The sequence below is a fragment of the Pongo abelii genome, chromosome 22 (assembly GCF_028885655.2).
Source record: "Pongo abelii isolate AG06213 chromosome 22, NHGRI_mPonAbe1-v2.0_pri, whole genome shotgun sequence".
NCBI lineage: Eukaryota > Metazoa > Chordata > Mammalia > Primates > Hominidae > Pongo > Pongo abelii.
The window spans coordinates 39,272,232-39,291,360 of NC_072007.2; the positions used below are offsets into that span (position 1 = coordinate 39,272,232).

Sequence of the window (19,129 nt, forward strand, 5' to 3'; positions counted from 1 at the left end):
GTCGGGGCGTTAGATTTTTGCGGTTTTTGGTCTGGGAGCCACACATCCTTAGCTTAATTTCCACGTAATCTTCCAGACCCAGCCACCAACATCAGGGCAGGTGTGCTTTTTTTTCCCGAGGCAGAGCATCTGCCCCATCCCCCAAAATTGTCTTTGGGCGTCCGCTCTGTGTTGGGCACCATAGGAAGCGCTGGGAATGCGCATGATAATTAAAGTCGTCACTAAGGGTAACGTAGTACATATCAAGTGCTCACGTGTGCCAGATTCTGTGTGATCTGCTTTACATGCGCCAGGTTCTGTGTGATCTGCTTTACATGCAGTATCTCTGTTAATGGTCAATCTTAAAAATTAATGAATTGTCGATTAAAATACCATTTAGTTTTCCTTCCATTAAATGGAGACGATACCATTAAAAATAAAAAATTAAATGGTATTGTCCCTATTTTGTAGAAGGGAAACTGAAATTCACAAACGGCAAATAATTTTCCCAAGATCACAGAGCTAGTAAATATTAAAGCTAGAATTCCTATCCAGATCAGACTTATTGCAAAATGCCGGTTCTTAACCACTATCTATATTCCTCTTTTCTACTTCTTCCTGGGAATATAAATCCCTTTTACTCTTTTAAGATCAGATATAAATACATATTTATTTATCTGATTTATATATATCTAATATATACATTTTATATAAATATATCTGATTTATATATGAATTTATAGATAAATATAAATCCCTTTGGCTTGGTGGCATGCACCTGTAGTCTCAGCTGCTTGGGAGGCTAAGATTGGAGGATCTGCTTGAGCCTGGGAGGTTGAGGCTGCAGTGAGCTGAGATCATGCCACTGCACTCCAGCCTGGGCAACAGAGTGAGGCCCTATCTCAAAAAAAAAAAAAAAATTGCAAAAATGTAAATGCCACTGATATGGTTTGGATTTTTGCAAAAATGTAAATGCCACTGATATGTTTGGATTGCCTGCCCAAATATGATGTGGAATTATAATCCCCAGCTGAGTGACTTCTCATAAGTGACTTCTCATAAGACCTGGTTGTGAGTGACTCCTCATAAGACCTGGTTGTTTAAAAGTGTGTGGCACCTCCCCACCCTGTCTCTTCCTCCTCCTCCAGCCTTGTAGGAGGTGCCTGCTTCCCCTTCACCTTCCATCTTGATTGTAAGCTTCCTGAGGCTTCCCCAGCCATACTTCCTATACCGCCTGTGGAACTGTGAGCCAATTAAACCTCTTTTCTGTATAAATTACCCAGTCTCAGGTAGTTCTTTATAGCGATTCAAGAACGGACTAATACAGCCACCCTTTTCATTCTTGGAAAATAGAGATATTTTAAATAAAAACATACATATTATCATGCGATAGGATTATTGTTATTTTTTAAATAACGTTAAAAATTTTTCGGTTTTAATTTCTAATATAGAAAATATTGATACCTATAACCCACATAAATAAAAGACCTTTGGAGAAGTTAATAATTTTTAAGAGTCTAAAGGTGTTCTGAGACTGATATGTTAGAGAACTACTGCAATGATCAGTCCCGAACAACAGAACAATCCAAGATTTTTCCCTGGATTAGCTAAGAAATAAACAAAAGCACATTCCTCTGACTCAGAGATAATATTACTTATAAAAACAGCTAACACAAAATAAAACTGAAATAAAACTGAAAGGAGCTAAAATGACAGCTGATTAATATATATTAATATACATATTAATCTATATTTAAAGTGACTTCGAGGCCTAGGTTCTGGTCCTTGTCTCACTGGTATCTTCTCCATTTGGCATTAATGTCTTGTATTCTGGCCCCAGTACCTGGAATAGTTCGTGCTGTCTGCTTTACCACTTCTGCCTCAGGGTCTTTGCCTCTGCTGTTCTTCCTACCTAAAATGCTCTTCTATTCCCTTTTGGCTGAATTAATTCTACCTCAGTATGCAGACACTTTCATTAGAAAGTCTTTGATGACTCCCAAGACATTCGCTGTTTGTCATTCTCATAGCTTCTGTGTTTCTCCTTCATAGCACTTACCACAGTTGTAATGACAGAATTATTTGTCATCTTTCTCCACCAGCAGGTAGGTGATGAATCACCAGTACTTATACTGTAATTGGACAATGCACGGAGTAAGGAGTCAATAAATCGGCATCAAATGAACTACTGGGTGACCAAATGGATATCCAGAAGAGGATATCGAAGAATTGAGGTGCTGTGGTCTCAATGTTTGTGTCCCTCCAAAATTCACCTGTTAAAATCCTAGGCCCTGAACTGATGGTATTACGTAGGGCCTTTTGGGAGATGATTAGTTCATTAGGTCTCCACCCTTATAAAAGATTAGCGCCCTTAGGAAAGAGGCCCAGGGGAGCTTATTTGCCTTTCCACCATGTGATGACACAGCTAGAAGGTGCTATCTATGAACCAGGAAGCAGGCCCTCACCAGACACTGTATCTGGAGCACCTTGATCTTGGACTTCCAGCCTCACGAACTGTGAGTAACACATTTCTACTGTTTCTAAGCCACCCAGTTTGTAGTATTTTGTTATAGTGTGTCCGGAATTGGTGGGTTCTTGGTCTCACTGACTTCAAGAATGAGGCCATGGACCCTCATGGTGTTACAGTTCTTAAAGGCAGCATGTCCGGAGTTTGTTCCTTCTGATATTCGGATGTGTTCGGAGTTTATTCCTTCTGGTGGGGTTCCTGGTCTCGCTGGCTCAGGAGTGAAGCTGCGGACCTTTGCGGTGAGTGTTATAGCTCTTAAGGCCGCACATCTGGAGTTGTTTGTTCCTCCCGGTGGGTTCGTGGTCTTGCTGTCTTCAGGAGTGAAGCTGCAGACCTTTGCAGTGAGTGTTACAGCTCATAAAGGCAGTGAGGACCCAAAGAGTGAGTAGCAGCAGGATTTATTGCAAAGAACAAAGCTTCCACAGTGTGGAAGAGGACCCAATCGGGTTGCCACTGCTGGCTCTGGCAGCCTGCTTTTATTCTCTTATCTGGCCCCCACCCACATCCTGCTGATTGGTAGAGCCCAGTGGTCTGTTTTGACAGGGCGCTGATTGGTGCGTTTACAATCCCTGAGCTAGACACACAGGTTCTCCACCTCCCCACAGGAGTAGCTAGATACAGAGTGTGGATTGGTGCATTCACAAACCCTGAGCTAGACACAGGGTGCTGATTGATGTGTTTACAAACCTTGAGCTAGATACAGAGTGCCAATTGGTGTATTTACAATCCCTTAGCTAGACATAAATGTTGTTCACGTCCCCACCAGACTCAGGAGCCCAGCTGGCTTCAGCCAGTGGATCCCGCACTAGGGCTACAGGTGAAGCTGCCTGCCAGTCCGCCGCTGTGCGCCCGCACTGCTCAGCCCTTGGGTGGTCGATGGAACTGGGCACAGTGGAGCAGGGGGCGGCGCTCCTTGCGGAGGCTCCGGCATGGCGGGCTGCAGGTCCCTGGCCCTGCCCCGCAGGAAGGCAGCTAAGGCCGGGCGAGAAATTGAGCACAGCAGCTGCTGGTCCAGGTGCTAAGCCCGTCTCTGCCCTGGGCCGGTGGGGCCGGCCGTCCGCTCCGAGTGTGAGATCCGCCTAGCCCACGCCCACCCGGAACTCACGCTGGCCCGCAAGCACTGTGCGCAGCCCCGGTTCCCGCCCGCGCCTCTCCCTCCACACCTCCCCGCAAGCTGAGGGAGCCGGCTCTGGCCTCGGCCAGCCCAGGAAGGGGCTCCCACAGTGCAGTGGTGGGCTGAAGGGCTCCTCAAGTGCGGCCAAAGTGGGAGCCCAGGCAGAGGAGGCGCCGAGAGCGAGGGAGGGCTGTGAGGACTGCCAGCACGCTGTCACCTCTCAATAGCAGCCCAAACAGATTAAGACATGGGAGGTATGGTCTCTATTCTTCCCATCCAGACGTATATGAAGTAAAACCAGAAAACAACACAAAGCAATCAAGAGGGTTTTTGCTGCAGAGTTTGCAAAAGGCCAAGGAGACTGTAGGTTTCTGTTATAGTGATTCAAAAGCCTGGGATCCTCATGTTAGGTGCTGCCTGAAAACGTGGCCTCCAGCCTCCAGGAGAGCTAAAAGCTGTGAGGATTGGGGGTTGGGGATGTCTGAGCCGTCTTAGCATTCTGATAAGGACTCAGTTCACTATTTGTTTCTACTTACTTTGTTTCTGTTTTTTTCATTTTTTGTTTGTTTATGTTAAAGTTTTAACCCCTGTACGTCAGAATTGTTTAATGTTTTTGGCTTGTCTATGTGTTTTGATTTTTTTTGTATTATTATTTAATTTTCCCAATTCCCATTAAATCCTTAACCTCCTGACTTTTCTTTTTCTTCCTCCATTTGTATTGTGTATTTCATGTTACTATATCATCTTATGTTTCAATATTTTTCTGTTGAATTTTAATTCTTTTGTTTGGCTTTGGAGTCTGACTCATTTTGTGTTGGCTCATTATTTTGCTTCAGGATATTTTTGTTGTTGTTAAAATCTTTTAATATTCCTTTATAAATTTAAATTTTTTTCTCTTTTAATCGAATTTATTTAGGCTTAAGAGGGCACAATAATTTATACCCTTATTCATTTTCTGAGTTTGGAAACAACAAGAAAATAGTTAGAGGGGTCAGGAGGCTGGAATTCAGTCTCGCTGGACTACGGAGAACGTGGCCTAGAGTGAAAGCACAGGCATGCTGGGCATCATTACTGCTTTGCACTGAATTCAGAGAAGGAGAGACTTTAAATGGGTTAACTCCATGCAATCAAGAAAGGTGGCCCCATGTCAATCCCTTACCAGGGAGGTAACTTCCAATGTGGGTCAGAAGGAGTGGATTGAGAGGCCGAGAACTGGGGGGAACCAAAAGAGTAAGACTAAACAATACTCTCCTCTCAATATAATTGTTACTTTTGTTAATCTCCCTGTAAACCTCCCTCCCACTCTTCTGCCTTTTATCTATGGAGTGGGGATGAGGTTGAGGGGAGACTGGGCCTAGGACTACCATGTTGGTCCCACAGTTCCACTTAGTTTCTGTCAGGCACACATGAGACAAGGCATGGCTAAGGTAAAGTCCTGACTGATTCGACTGGTAAAGATACAAGGACACTTTTTTAGAATCAGACAGTTTATTAGTTACATAGATGACAAAAGGAAGACTAGCCAAATGTGCCAACTCCTTGAAGTCATTGTTCTGCTCATCAAAAAGAATGACACTGAAACCAAAGGGACTTGGAGATTGCAATGTGAGCTGGGTAATGCAGCTCGGTGGTTTTATGTTCTGCCACTCTATTAAGAGAGGGTGAAACAGGAAGACCTATGTCTCATCAGAACACTGGAGGTAATGAGAAACTGCTTCATGACAGCTTCCCAGGTGAGATCAGGAGGTGAAAGGAAGATGGCCTTGGAGAAGCTCTTTGCAGGTCTCCATCTTCTTGTGTTCCAGGTGGATCACAAGGCATTTGGCAAGACTCAGGCCACAGGAGAAGCAGTGCCAAGAGACAGGAAGGAAGTGGCTCTGCCCTGGTGTATCCACAAAGGGCATGCAGGCAAAGGCCCAAGCTAATCTGAGTCTTGGCCAAATGCCAAGCTATTTCTTAGCTTTGGCTTGCTTCCTTTTCTCTGTGGGTCTCTCAGCTTCCCCATACTGTCTCTCCACTCCCCCCAGGAAGGTCTCTACGTGTTTCATATTCAAACATCGCAAGAGGGAGCATCTGATTGGTTCAGTTTATTGCTTTGCCACAAAAAGCCCCCAGGTTCTGCTAAATTTTCAAGTCAAGCAACTTCAGAAAATACAAGTTTCCATGGCTGCTTTGGCTTAAGCAAGAATTGGTGGTGCACTCAATGGCAAACGAGGGCCAGGGTCATGTGGGTCATCTGTAACCTTGGTGTGAGAATGCTCTGTGGCTGTTTTGTTCCAAAGTGGGCTCTGTGTGTGGCCCACATTCAGAGTTTCAAGAATAGTCCAATCAGTCTACTTGAGGCTGTACTGTAGTGAGTAGCTCCCTTAAAGTCTCTCCAGGTTAGGGCAAAGTCACAAGAAATGAAATGTATTATAATCACTCCCTGTTTATTACCATTCTAAGAGGGAAGATCTTGAACTGGATGAAAGTGATTGATTCTTTTCTTAGTTTAAATGTTGGTTTAGTTGTCCTGGTGTCTTTTGTGCCTAGGTGTGATTGAGCTGGTTAGATTAATGGGAATGAGAAGGGTGAAATGGAGTGAGATGCATTTAAATCCTATTGGTAATATCTTAGATATCTAGAGATGAAATCTTTATTTCAGGTGACTTGAGAGAGAAGGTTCTCTTGAGCCTCTATGAATCAACTGTTGATGAACTAAAACTGTGTTTATCAGTCTCTCTTTCAGCAAAGATAGAAGTTACTGTCATAGTTCCCCTGATCAGTGCTAGACTGGCACACGTGGGGTCTTGTACTGCAAAGCTGGGAAGCAGAAACTGTGTTTCTTGGATTCTGTTGCAGTTATGGCTGTGGGTACAAATAAGCCTCCACCAATTAGATACTTTCATGCGAGGATTGGAAGGTGGTAGGAAAACAAAGCCTATTTTCATGCTGTTTTGGCATTTCTGTCATAAGCCCCTACGGCTGCCATGGTTTAAACAAGAATTCCTGATGCACTTATGGGTGTCCAGGGGCCAGGGTCTTTTGTAAACTTAGTGTAAGGAATGTGATGAGATGATGCATTTTTGGCACCTCTTTGCCAAAAATACATCTTGCTCTCCATGCTTACAGATGTACAAGGGCAGCCGTGGAGCTGGCGACAGCTTCGTAATCCTGGCTTCCTGCTTTCTTGGTCACAGCCCTGGTGGTGTGTTCTTGATCTCAGTCCATCCAGTGGCATTGTTTGATCCCTCCCACCTTGCTGATCATTCGTAGTGTAGCCCCCAAGGTGAGTCATTCTGTTACATCTGGGACCTATTCCCGGAAGCCCATTTTAGAGCTTGCTTCTCCAGCCCATCAAGAGTTTTTGAAGGATCTGATTCCTGTATTAAAGCCCTTCTGCTTGAGTGCTTTTTGTTTCCTACATGCTGTATGACATAATTCCTGTGTTTATGATTGTTACAAAGCTAAAAACAGCCATGGCCAGGCTTGTGAGCTCACATCAGAAATGAAATTCAGAAGTCATTCAGAATCTTACCAAATCCAGTTTTTACTCTTGATTTAAAAACATTTTACTTTTAAAAATTAATTATTGTGACTCGCCCAGACTTGGCAGTTAGAATTGAATATCAGGAAAGGTTTTAAGACAAACCTGACGAAGAAAGTTGAAGTAGTCACAATATCTAGAAATACAAGAGGGCCTCTTTTCTCAGGCTTATATTTTGAGGTAAATTTCCTCTCCTTAGTACATGTAGGGAACATTTCATTTCATAGTTTTGCTGATTAAAAAAGCCAAATTATGTAAATTACCTGGAGGAGGTTTTCTGCTATTAAAATTGTTTATGGTCAACCCGGCGCGGTGGCTCACGCCTATAATCCCAGCACTTTGGGAGGCCAAGGCAGGCGGATCACGAGGTCAGCAGATTGAGACCATCCTGGCTAACACGGTGAAACCCCGTCTCTACTAAAAAAAAACCAAAAAAATTAGCTGGGCGTGGTGGCGGGCACCTGTAGTCCCAGCTACTCGGGATGCTGAGGCAGGAGAATAGCGTGAGCCTGGGAGGCGGAGCTTGCAGTGAGCCGAGATCGCGCCACTGCGCTCCAGCCTGGGTGACAGAGCGAGACTCCGTCTCAAAAAAAAAAAAAAAAATTGTTTATGGTCTGTTAGTATCTGGCCTTCCCAACTTGATTCTGATGGACCAAAATATAGTATATTTCCCATCTCTCCCTTTGTAAAGAAAGGTAAATTTACTCTTTCTTTTATTATGAATTCATCAGTCTACTGGTTATTCTTTTTTATATTTTAGCCAGTTTCCCACCACAGATTGCAAGTTTGCGTTCCTCAGACCATTGTTCTATGGAAGACGCAGGCTTTTGGCAAGTTTCTTCCACATCAAATTACTTTTCTTTCTGTATATTTTATGCAGAAATCTTTCAATAACAAGATAAGATTGTTTGCAACTTTTACTGATCTTTACTTAATATTTGATTCTGTGCATAGGAACCAGTTGTAGGCGAGCCTGCTTATGTACAATATTGAACCCAGTCCTGATTCTTATATAGAATTTGCATCTTAACACCAGTGCAAAGACCTGGGTTTGATAAGTTAAATGATTATTTCAAAATGAGTAAAACAGGGATGTTTTGACTACCTTGTTTCTTTTTGTTTCATAATATAATATTACTTTTGGATGAGCTAACTGAATCTGTCCCTCTTTCCACTGAGAGTAAAAGTAATAATTATTATCTACTAATATTATTAAGTTCATAGATGACTCTAGCAGCTCTTGGTCCTATTTCCTAATATTACATAAAGAAATGGCTTAAGTTCAGGCACTGCATTAGTTAGCGATTGTTGTGTAACAAACCACTCCAAATCTCAGTGGCTTAAAACAACAGCTACTTCTTATTTCTCACATGCCTAGGACTGGTTGGGTGGTTTGGCTGATCTGACCAAGCTTTACTGTATTAGGCAGGGATTGTTTATGTATCTGCCGTCAGCTGGTGGGTGGGCTTGGGGTTGGGGAGCAGTGTTGGCAGGCTTGGAGGTCTCAGCTGCAACAGTTCAGCTGTGCATCACATGGGCTCAGCCTCCAGTAGGTTACCTGGGCTTGCTCTCATGAAAGTAGAGGGTGCCAAGGGAGCAAACAGAAATGTGTAAGCACCTTGTTAAATTTGCTATTAGCCCATTGGCTGAAGTAGGTTATGTGGCCACACCCAGGATCAGTGTGGCAGGGCAGTATCAAAGACTGTAGATACATGGAGGCATGTAAGTTGAGGACAATAGTGCAGTCAGTCTACCACGGACACTCTAAAACCCCAGTCCCTGTTTTTGGCAAGAGTTTTCCAACATTCATTTACTTTGTGTTCAACAACTTCATTCAACAGGTTTCTTAAGAAAATATTGGGATCAATTTACTTTGCAGGATTCACTAGAAAGCAATATTGCTTAAATTAAGGTGTCATTTTGATGTTTCACTGAGCTTTTTTTTTTTCTTGAGCCCCCACAGCAGGTGACTATTAATATCTGTATTGAAAAAAAAACTCTAGCTAAACATAAGTGTCATCGTTCTTTGTGTCATAGAGCATTGGTGTCTTACTTTCCCATTTAATTATATTTTGAAATGAATTCAGAAATGTTTGGAGGGCGTGATATTGGTCCTTTCTAAAGGTACTTGGGTGTTTTGCCTTGGGCAGTTCCTCAATTTTCTTTGCCTTACTCTATTACACAGAAATCTGCACCCTGGACTCTAATTTGAGAAGATAATTTCTAACCATTCCTTAGCCAATCCTTATCAAATGCCTAATTGCAAAAATTTATGTTTGAGCAAAATTCCCTCAATGCCATGCAGTACATTCTCATTTAGATAATTAATTTTGCCCTCGGAAGAAGCCAGACCATTAAAGTTTTAGTCCTTTGGAGAACTGAGTTTGATAAATTGCATTTTGGTATCATGCCATTGTCTTATAATAAGGAAAATTAAAAGGAACGGCAAACTATCATAGACTGTTATCTCTCCTCGATGCCTGTTTTTAATGGATGTCAATCATTTCGTTACATGGTATCCTTTTTATATGACCTGTGGGAAAAATTTATCTCATCTTTCAACCATGGTTTTTATTTTATGGCCGCTATGAATCTTCCAATGTTTTGTTTCTCTCTTTAACTGCTGGAAACTTAGAGCCAAATGTGTAGCCCATCTCTACCAACTCTACAGGGCTCTGGTGCAACATTTCTGTCTACCACTCTTAACATTTGCTTTTACTATTTTCCTGATTGTTCTTTCTTTTTTGCTCAGACTATCTCAACTTAAAAAAAATCCTTAGTGATTTTATTTGTTTTTATAAGCCACATCAAGTTCTTTATGGAATCAGCTGGGATGTGTGTGTGTGTGTGTGTGTATATATATATGTATGTGTGTATATGTAATATATATATATTACATCTCTTTATATAATATATATATCTCTGTTTTACTCATTCTGAAATAATCATTTAATATTATAATATATAATATATATAATTGTATATAACATGTATACACACATGTATATGTATATATTTTATGACATATAATATATGTAATATAATTATATATAATATTAAATGTATATATACATGTATAATACGTATATATATATTTTTTACCAAAATTGCTAGTTTATGAATTCACAGATGGTTTGGGGTTGATTAAAGGGATTAGCAATTTCACTTTAGAAAGATTTTGTTTTTTACTTAGAAGGAAGAATTTATAATTTGTGGCTTAAACTAGAAACACTACCACATCATAAGTAGCACAACACTAAAGCATAAAAAGCAATCTTGAGACCTTCTTACATTACTATATATAGATTCTATTAAAAACAATAATGGGAACTAGAGGGTCATTGTAGAATATTTTTTCTTAAGGTCTACACACTAATTGATTCATGTAAGATGGTCCCTGATTTGTTTTAGGTACTTAGCCCATGAGCCAGTACTTATTTTTGTAGTTGGATTAGTAAGGATGCTTGATGGTTCAAATGCTTATCAGCCGTCATCATTCTCACTTGCCGTGTTCTTAATGTTTTGGCTATTTTTATTACAATGATTTCCTCTGGGATTTTCATTAGGGTCAGTCATTAGCCTCAGGGGAATAAAATCAAGGGAGGATCTATGTGTCTATTTATGTAGCAGTCTGCTAGAGCAATTACATTTTCTCATTGCTATTTGATTAGACTATTTTCTTTCTTACCAGATATTCACTCTCTGACTCTATGCCAAATGCACCATCGAGGTGAAAGTTAAATCACATCAGGAATCTCAATGAAGAAGGAGGGTAATGGTTACCAAAAATCCCTTCCAAAAGATCTTTTCATTCCCTGACATCATCACACAGCGATTTTTGACAACTTAGGCAAATATAGTCTAAAAGCAATTAGAAATTAACTTTCTGAGATGAGTAAGAAAGTTTATTTAGGAAATGGAAGTGAGAAACGAGAAGTAGAGGAGAATATGTTTGGGAAATGTAATAATGCAACTTATCTCAAGATGATTCTCAAACTTTGCCAAAAATTCACAAAGGAAAAAAAAAGTCAGCAAGGAAAATACCTGTCTCTAAGCCCATATTTTCTCTCATTTGAGGTATGGAATAACCCTTAAGCCCTTAGCGGGGTCCTTCTGGACTGAGAATTGTTGTAAAGTAATACTGCTCAGGTTCGTAAGTTTTATAATCTTGTTTCTCACACAGAGCAAATGAGAATGGGGTGGGAATGTGCAAGCCAAGAGCAGTCAAACCTGCCAATAGTAGCAAAAGCGACAGCTAGACCAACAAGGGCTTGACATGCTTCAAGGAGACTTGCTCACCAGAACTTGAGAAACATAATTGAGGCTTTTAGGTGAAACCATTGCATTGCATGTAGCCGTGTATTACGCTTAAAGTGATCATTGGCTATGAATAAACAAAATAAAGATCCCTGCACCTTATTTAAGTGGTCATTGGACATAAAAAATGCATTTAGGCTGAGGCAGGAGAATGGAGTGAACCCGGGAGGCGGAGCTTGCAGTGAGCTGAGATCATGCCACTGCACTCCAGCCTGGGCGACAGAGCCAGACTCCGTCTCAAAAAAAAAAAAAAAAATGCATTTAAATTCTATCAAAAATGATTTAAAGTTTACTAATATCTTTTTGTTCTTGTTGGGGTGAACTTTGCTTGTCTGCAAAATTCATTTATGTAGAAAACCTCATTCTCCCCAATATTGTATGTGAATGAAATGTTACCGTATTTAACATTAATTGAATGCTAACAGCATGGTTAGTATGTTGTTTGAAGGAATGTTGTGATGGCTTTGATGCAGAATCATAACTCTCTATATCCCCCAGGTGAAAGACAACTTGAGTGGTTAAATTACTGTCATGCAAAGCGACTAGATGGTTCAGCTGATTGCACCTTTAGAAGTTATGTGGAACGAGGCAGCAGATCTTAAGGTATGACCGCCTTCCCCCAACCCCTTCCTGTAAAACTGTCGACTATAATCTTGTTTTCAGTGAAAACAGGGTGGGAAAAATGTAGGAAAGAAGCAGAGAGAAATGGACCTTGGAAGTCTCTAACCATTACTGTTGGCAATCTGTGGGAGGTCGGCAGACTATTTGTTAAGGTGCTGATTGAAACTCTGGGACACCAGTTCTTTCCCTTAATACAAAACCAATTTTGAGCCAAGTCATTTAAGACCTTTTGAAAACTGATTCTAAAATAGCATGTGATATCCTGCGGAAAAAATAAACCATGATTTAGTAAACTAAATGATCCGTGGAGTAAGGACTGCTTTATATGGTGTTCTTAGAGAAAGAGCAGGCACAGAGGATAAAATGTGGCCAGGAAAAATCATTGGCACATCTATGTGAGTTCCAGCTTGAAATGAACTTCTCGAGGTTCATGGCCCCGTAAGTGTTTGCTGCCCACCAGCTCTGGAAAATGGGTGGAAGGATTCCCACCCAGCTTGGAAAACAGAAAGTCCGCTTACCTGATGATGCTCTAGGGGAAATTAAGGAATGCTGGTGTTACTTCATAGTGACCACAGCATTGAGTATTACTCCTTCAGATTCATTTTGCTGTGGGCTGGTCAACATTTCACTTCAGTGATGAGCAGTGCTGGCCTAAGATTTTACTTAAATTTCATTGATAATAAAGCTGATGGTGAGAATGATAATGATGACAAGAAATATAGTAAAGCCTGCTCCACAATAACGAGAATTTGGCCAGGTGGTGATTGGCAATAGACTCCTATCCTCTGCTAAGGCCCTGTTTTTTCTTCATTAATCTTGCAATAACTTGACCCTGAGTTTTAAAATAATAAATATTTTGGACTTCACATATTGTATGTTAGGGTTTTATCATATATCAACAATGATTATGATGACGTCCCCCTTTCCTGAGTGTTCACTCTGCACGTTGTGCTGAGTGCTTTATGCGTGTTATCTCAGTCTTCACGACCATCCTGATGAAAGTCCTCCAATGCCTTTGAACTGTACTTAAAATAAAAACCAAACTCTAAACCAGTTCCTCTAAGGAGTGGCATGATCTAGCTCCTGCCTACTTCATGTCCTGCGTCTTCCACTTGCTCTGCCCCAGCCACACTACCTTCTTTTTGTTCCTGTGACATGCCACACTCATTCTCTCTGTTGGACTTTTTCACCAGCTTTTCCTTCTGCCTGGACCTCTCTTCTCCCAGACCTTAGTGTGGTTGACGCCTCCTTCAGGTCCCAGATTAAATCTCATCTCCCCAGAGAGGGTGTCCTTGACAACTCTGTCTCCAGGAACTTCCCCAATATTCCTTTTACATCACCCTATTTTATTTTTATCCTAAAAGCTAATACTCCCTAAACATTTTCACATTAATTAATTTTAAAAGCTCTCTATCTCTGCCAATTTGGATGTAATCTTCCTGAGAATTTGGACCAAATATGTTCTTTAATTATGTTTCCAGTTCTCAGAACAGTGCTTGGCACATGTCAAGTATTCAATAAATGAATGAACCCCAGTTTTTGGATGAAGAAGCTAAAGAACAGAGAGGTTAAGCTATGTCTTAGGTCATATATCTCCTAAATGGTTTATGCAGGATTTAACTGTAAATCTAATGCTCATTTTCTTTTTCTTTTTTTTTTTTTGAGACAGAGTCTTGTTCTGTCTCCTAGTCTGAAGTACAGTGGCGCGATCTCTGCTCACTGCAAGCTCCGCCTCCGGGGTTCAAACGATTCTCCTGCCTCAGCCTCCCAAGTAGCTGGGACCGCAGGTGCCCACCACCACAACCGGCTAATTTTTTGTATTTTTAGTAGAGACAGGGTTTCACTGAGTTAGCCAGGATGGTTTCCATCTCCTGACCTCGTGATCCACCCACCTCAGCCTCCCAAAGTGCTGGGATTACAGGTGTGAGCCACCGTGCCCGGTCATGATCATTTTCTTAATGATCATGCTATACAACACTATGAGATTTCTGTACATCACACCTGGAATCACATAAAGATTATAGCTTAAAACTAAACTTGGCTTCCCAAAGAGGAAATTCCAATTGTATTTTACTCTACTCACTAAGTGAGTAAGAGCTTCTTCGTTGAACCACTGTGCATTAGATAGGGACCATATTTCTCAAAAGCTCCAAATTGTATGTCTCTGCACTCAAGAGAGAGCAGAGCTGCAAAAACGTTTCACTTATGTTCTCATAACTCTGATCAAGATAGATGCTTTTTTTTTTCCAGCATTTTAACTATGAGAGGTGAAGCTTTAATAGGCACACAATTTAGGCTGTTGTATATATTCTGGATCAAAAAGTTTAAATGTAACCATAAGAAAAAGCAAATAATAAATGCTATCACCTTTTGTTGTGTTTTCCTGCAAGTGTTTATTTTAAAATATATAATCTGACAAAAACACAAGTTTACAGATTGCATTACATTTTCGCACTGTTTTGAATTATGTGTAAGCAATAAATATAATTTCTGGGTTATTCCAAATTCCCTTTCATAAGCTCTCCTTAAGTTATTTTACACACTGCAAAGTTTAATTTAACCACGCTAGTTTTGTTTAATAGGTTAAAAGGAATTAAATTGGTCTTAAATTACGCTGTGAATAATAAAAATGCTAATAGGAAATATATTCCATAACACTAGTGCTGTATTTCTTAAAGCTATTGAAGCCCGGTTATCATTACAGTCAGTCTTAACCTACAGATGCCCAATCTATGAAATGAGTGTTGGTGACACACGAAAGTGTGCGTGCGTGTGTGTGTGTTGAAGAAAGCAGAGAGAGTCCACCTTTTGGGCGCTGCTTTCACTGATGATGATATTAATTTTTCTTTGTTCTCCAGTTCAGAAATCTTGGGGTGTGACTGTACCTGTGAGTTAGCTTCCTTGTTTTGCACTAAAGAGCGCTAACAAGATACTGGCCACGCGTGGTGGTTCATGCCTGTAATCCCAGCACTTTGGGAGGCCGAGGTGGGTGGATCATTAGGTCAGGAGTTCGAGACCAGCCTGACCAACATGGTGAAACCCCATCTCTACTAAAAATACAAAAATTAGCCGGATGTGGTGGTGCACGCCTGTAGTCCCAGCTACCTGGGAGGCTGAGGCAGGAGAATCACTTGTACCCAGGAGGCAGAGGTTACAGTGAGCCGAGATTGCACCACTGTATTCCAGCCTGGTGACAGAGCGAGACTCCGTCTCAAAAAAAAAAAGACACTGGTCCTGGGGTTGTCTGGCATGGATCTCCCAGACGTAACCATCATCTCTGAATCAAGAAACTGGGGGAAGACTGCTCATACCACCTGGAGAAAGAAGGATAATCTTCTGAGAGCCCAAGATGGGCCTTACATTTGTCTTTTTCCATAAAAATACTGTTATATATTAGTGTTTTATAAAGTAAAAATAATGATGTTATTATTATCTATCTCACATACATTATAGGTTAATATGTATTTGTGCCCTTGTGAACTGGCCCAGAAAAAATGAGAAAAAGATTTCTCATTCCAAGCAACCAAAATATAAACTGCCTTTGGGAAGGTAACCCTTTCTTAAGTTAGGGGCTGCTTATAATCACATACTTGACACCATTAAGTTTGTGGCTGGTGATGTTTGTGGCCTTGTTATTTCTTTACTTTGTCTGCCAGATTGGATTTAGAAACGTGAATGAAGCATTAACCTCATAAAGAAACTGTACCGAAATAAACAGCATAAATCTCTAGGCTGAGTTTGGCCTTTTGCCCTCTGTCTTTATATAGGATTTCCAAACAAGATGTGTCTAAGCTGTTCAAGAGTGAAAGCAAGAAAAAAGAGGAAGGAAGAAAGGAAGAAAGGGAGGAAGGGAGGGAAGAAGGAAGGAGGGAAAGATGAGAGGGAGGGAGGGAGGAAGGGAAAAAAGGAGAAAGGAAGGGAGTAAGGAGAATAAGAAAGAAGAAGGAAAGACAGGAAGGAGGGAAAGAAGGCAGGAGGGAAGGAAAAAAGAATTGATATAACCTAATAATTTTGATACTATTCGACCCATTTCCTTGCCTTTATTTTCACCATTATTGAATCAGTGATGACAGCAGTAGATGCAGTAATGTGAAATGTAACTCATCCATTCATTTATTCATTCTGCAGTATTTTTTACAGAACTTTGCTGTTTAATATTTCTATATCACTAAGTAGCCTGCAGAGGGTGCACTTTCCTTATTTTTATGTCTTTCCATCCACTTATGACCAAAAGAGGACACATTTTATAAGATTAAAAGAGATTATTCAATGAAAGAGATGAGGAAGGCACAACTTCTCTTTTCTTTCTTCTACCAAATGTTACAAAATGAAATACGTAAAAGGCATAGGGAATGCAATCTCTATTAGCTTCTTTGTTTTTTTTTTTGTTTTGTTTTGTTTTGTTTTTGGAGACAGAGTCTCACTCTGTCGCCCAGGCTGGAATGCAGTGGTGCAATCTCGGCTCACTGCAAGCTCCGCCTTCCGGGTTCACGCCATTCTCCTGCCTCAGCCTCCCGAGTAGCTGGGACTACAGACACCCCCACCATGCCCGGCTAATTTTTTGTATTTTTAGTAGAGATGGGGTTTCACTGTGTTAGCCAGGACGGTCTCGATCTCCTGACCTCGTGATCCGCCTGCCTTGGCCTCCCAAAGTGCTGGGATTACAGGCGTGAGCCACCGCGCCCAGCAGCTTCTTTGTTAATAGAAAAATCAATTTTAGTGACTTTCTTTGCATGAAGCCAGGATCATCAAGCCTGTGGCCTTCCTCACTTTTTTTTTTTTTTTAAATTGCTACATCCCCGGGACTTCGTTTTTTCTCTTGCTCTTTGTGTATGTGTGTTCTTATTTTTCCTCTCTACACTGCATTGGTCAATAGAAATATAATGCAAGCCATATATGTAATTTAAAATTGCTTAATAGTCACATTAAAAAACTAAAAAGGAGGTAAAATTCATTTTAAAATATTTTATTTACTCCAACTTACCAATTTTATCATTTCAACATATAATCAGTATAAACATATTATTGAATATTTTACTTTTTTTGGTACCAAATCTTTGAAATCTACTGTGAATTTTGTATTTACAGCACATCTCAGCTTGAACTGGTCACATTTTAAGCTATGAATAGCCACATGGTACCAGTGGCTACTGTACTGGACAACACATCTATATACCTTCCTTTTTCATTCACAGTTTCTCCATCCCTAACCAAACTAGCAGAAAACAGTGTATTACAAAATGGTGCTGTTTACTCAGAAAATCTTTATGACTAATTATCCACCAATTTGAATCATGCAGGAAACATGAGAAATGGCCTGTGTTCCTTCTAAGAGACTGTCGTTTACAGTTTTGAGATTTTAAAAAATAGAATGTTTTTAGCCAGTTGATTTTTAAGTCACTCTAGTTCCCTCCATCACAAAATGAGCTATAGCTCTTAATAAAAGTCCTTCAATTTTATTTTCCTGAGTGTACATTTTCTTTTCTTTTTTTCTTTTTTATTTTTTCAATACAGCCCCTTGCTCTGTCACCCAGGCTGGAATGCAGTGGTGGAATCATGGCTCACTACAGCCCTGACCTCCTGGGCCCAGGTAATTGTCCCACCTCAGCCTCTCAAGTAGCTGGGACCACAGGCGTGCACCACCACATCCAGCTAAGTTTTTCTTTCTTTTTTTTTTTCATAGAGATGGAGTGTCGCTATTTTGCCCAGGTTGGTCTCGAACACCTGGCTTCAAGCAGCCCTCCTGCTTTGGCTTCTTGAAGTGCTTGGATTACAGGTATGAACCACTGCACCTGGCCTGTCCATTCTCAAATACATGATAGTAACTCCCATCTACTGAGTGCTTCCTGTGTACCAGGTACTATGTATTAATTGTTTATACATATAATTCCATTTAATATTCACAAAAGTCCTTTTGAGTTGGATACTGTTGTTATCACCTTTGTTTTAAAGATGAAGAAACTGAGCATGGGGAGGGCTAGGTGAGTTGTCTAACATAATCCAGCTAGAATACTGCAGAGCTGGGATTGCAAGCTGGGCCTGCATGACTCCAAATCCTGCCTTCTGTAATTTTATGCATGGTGTCTCCCAAGTGGGGAGTATATTAAATGCAAATTTAAGATGTTGGTAAAGGGTAGGATTGTAGAAGTGGTAGAAATCCTAGAGTTCTTATAATCAGCTGTCTTTGTTTTTATAAGAAAAATCTGAGGCAGAGCGAGGCTGAGTGGTTTCTCTGTTGAAAATCCAGGACTAGAATCCAGGATTCTGAGTCCAAGCCCAGTGCTCTTTCCCCTGATGAGAAACGTTTCCAGATTTAAACTCCAGTTTATAGGACCATTAACAACCCTCTCTAAAGAGGAGGCAAGAGGTTTCAAGTTCTTCTCAGGGAAAAAAAGAACTGACATCAAAAGGTCTGTGTGGGGTCATTTGTCTCATCATGACTTTGATTTGGCCTTGATCTTTATTTAGTATTTCAGTTTTATGCTCTGCAACAAGTTTGGCCATGTTGGAGGACCATCCAAAGGTCAGCAAGTTGGCTACTGGCGATTGGATGCTCACTCTGAAGCCAAAGTCTATTACTGTGCCCGTGGAAATCCCCATCTCCCCTCTGGGTGAGTATTCCATTCACTTTCTGGAAGTCTCAGGCTCTGAAGGCTTTTTACACACTGCACCATGGGAGCCTAAGGCTGGTTGGGCAGCACCTCATTCTGCAGGGATCTGGGTCAGAGCAGGATAGTGGCTCTACGATGTGCTGGGTGTTCTTCTATCTCCTTCAGTCAATGTGCTAGGATTGTGATTTCACTTTCTCACCAGGCAGGGGCTGCAGTTTACAGGAGAAAGACTATTCCTGAGTTTCTTCGATTGTGCTGTTTTTTTACTCCTCTTAACTGATTACAAATTTCTCCAACATCTCTGACTCAGGCTCACTATGACTTTTTTGTTTTTGTTTTTGAGAAGGAGTCTCTCTCTGTCACCCAGGCTGGAGTGCAGTGGCACGATCTCAGCTCACTGCAACCTCCACCTCCTGGGTTCAAGCAGTTCTCCTGCC

The 19,129-nt window shown here is 40.9% G+C and overlaps 1 protein-coding gene across 1 annotated transcript; it reads left to right on the forward strand.

Moving 5' to 3' along the window:
* The first annotated feature begins 11,777 nt into the window (after window positions 1-11,777).
* Window positions 11,778-18,817, forward strand: LOC100446570 (uncharacterized). The gene is given in 5 exon segments (XM_024239408.3): window positions 11,778-12,063; window positions 17,596-17,671; window positions 17,765-17,824; window positions 17,827-17,857; window positions 18,550-18,817. Coding segments are annotated over 5 exon segments (492 nt in total). The 5' UTR covers window positions 11,778-12,006.
* The last annotated feature ends 312 nt before the right edge of the window (window positions 18,818-19,129 follow it).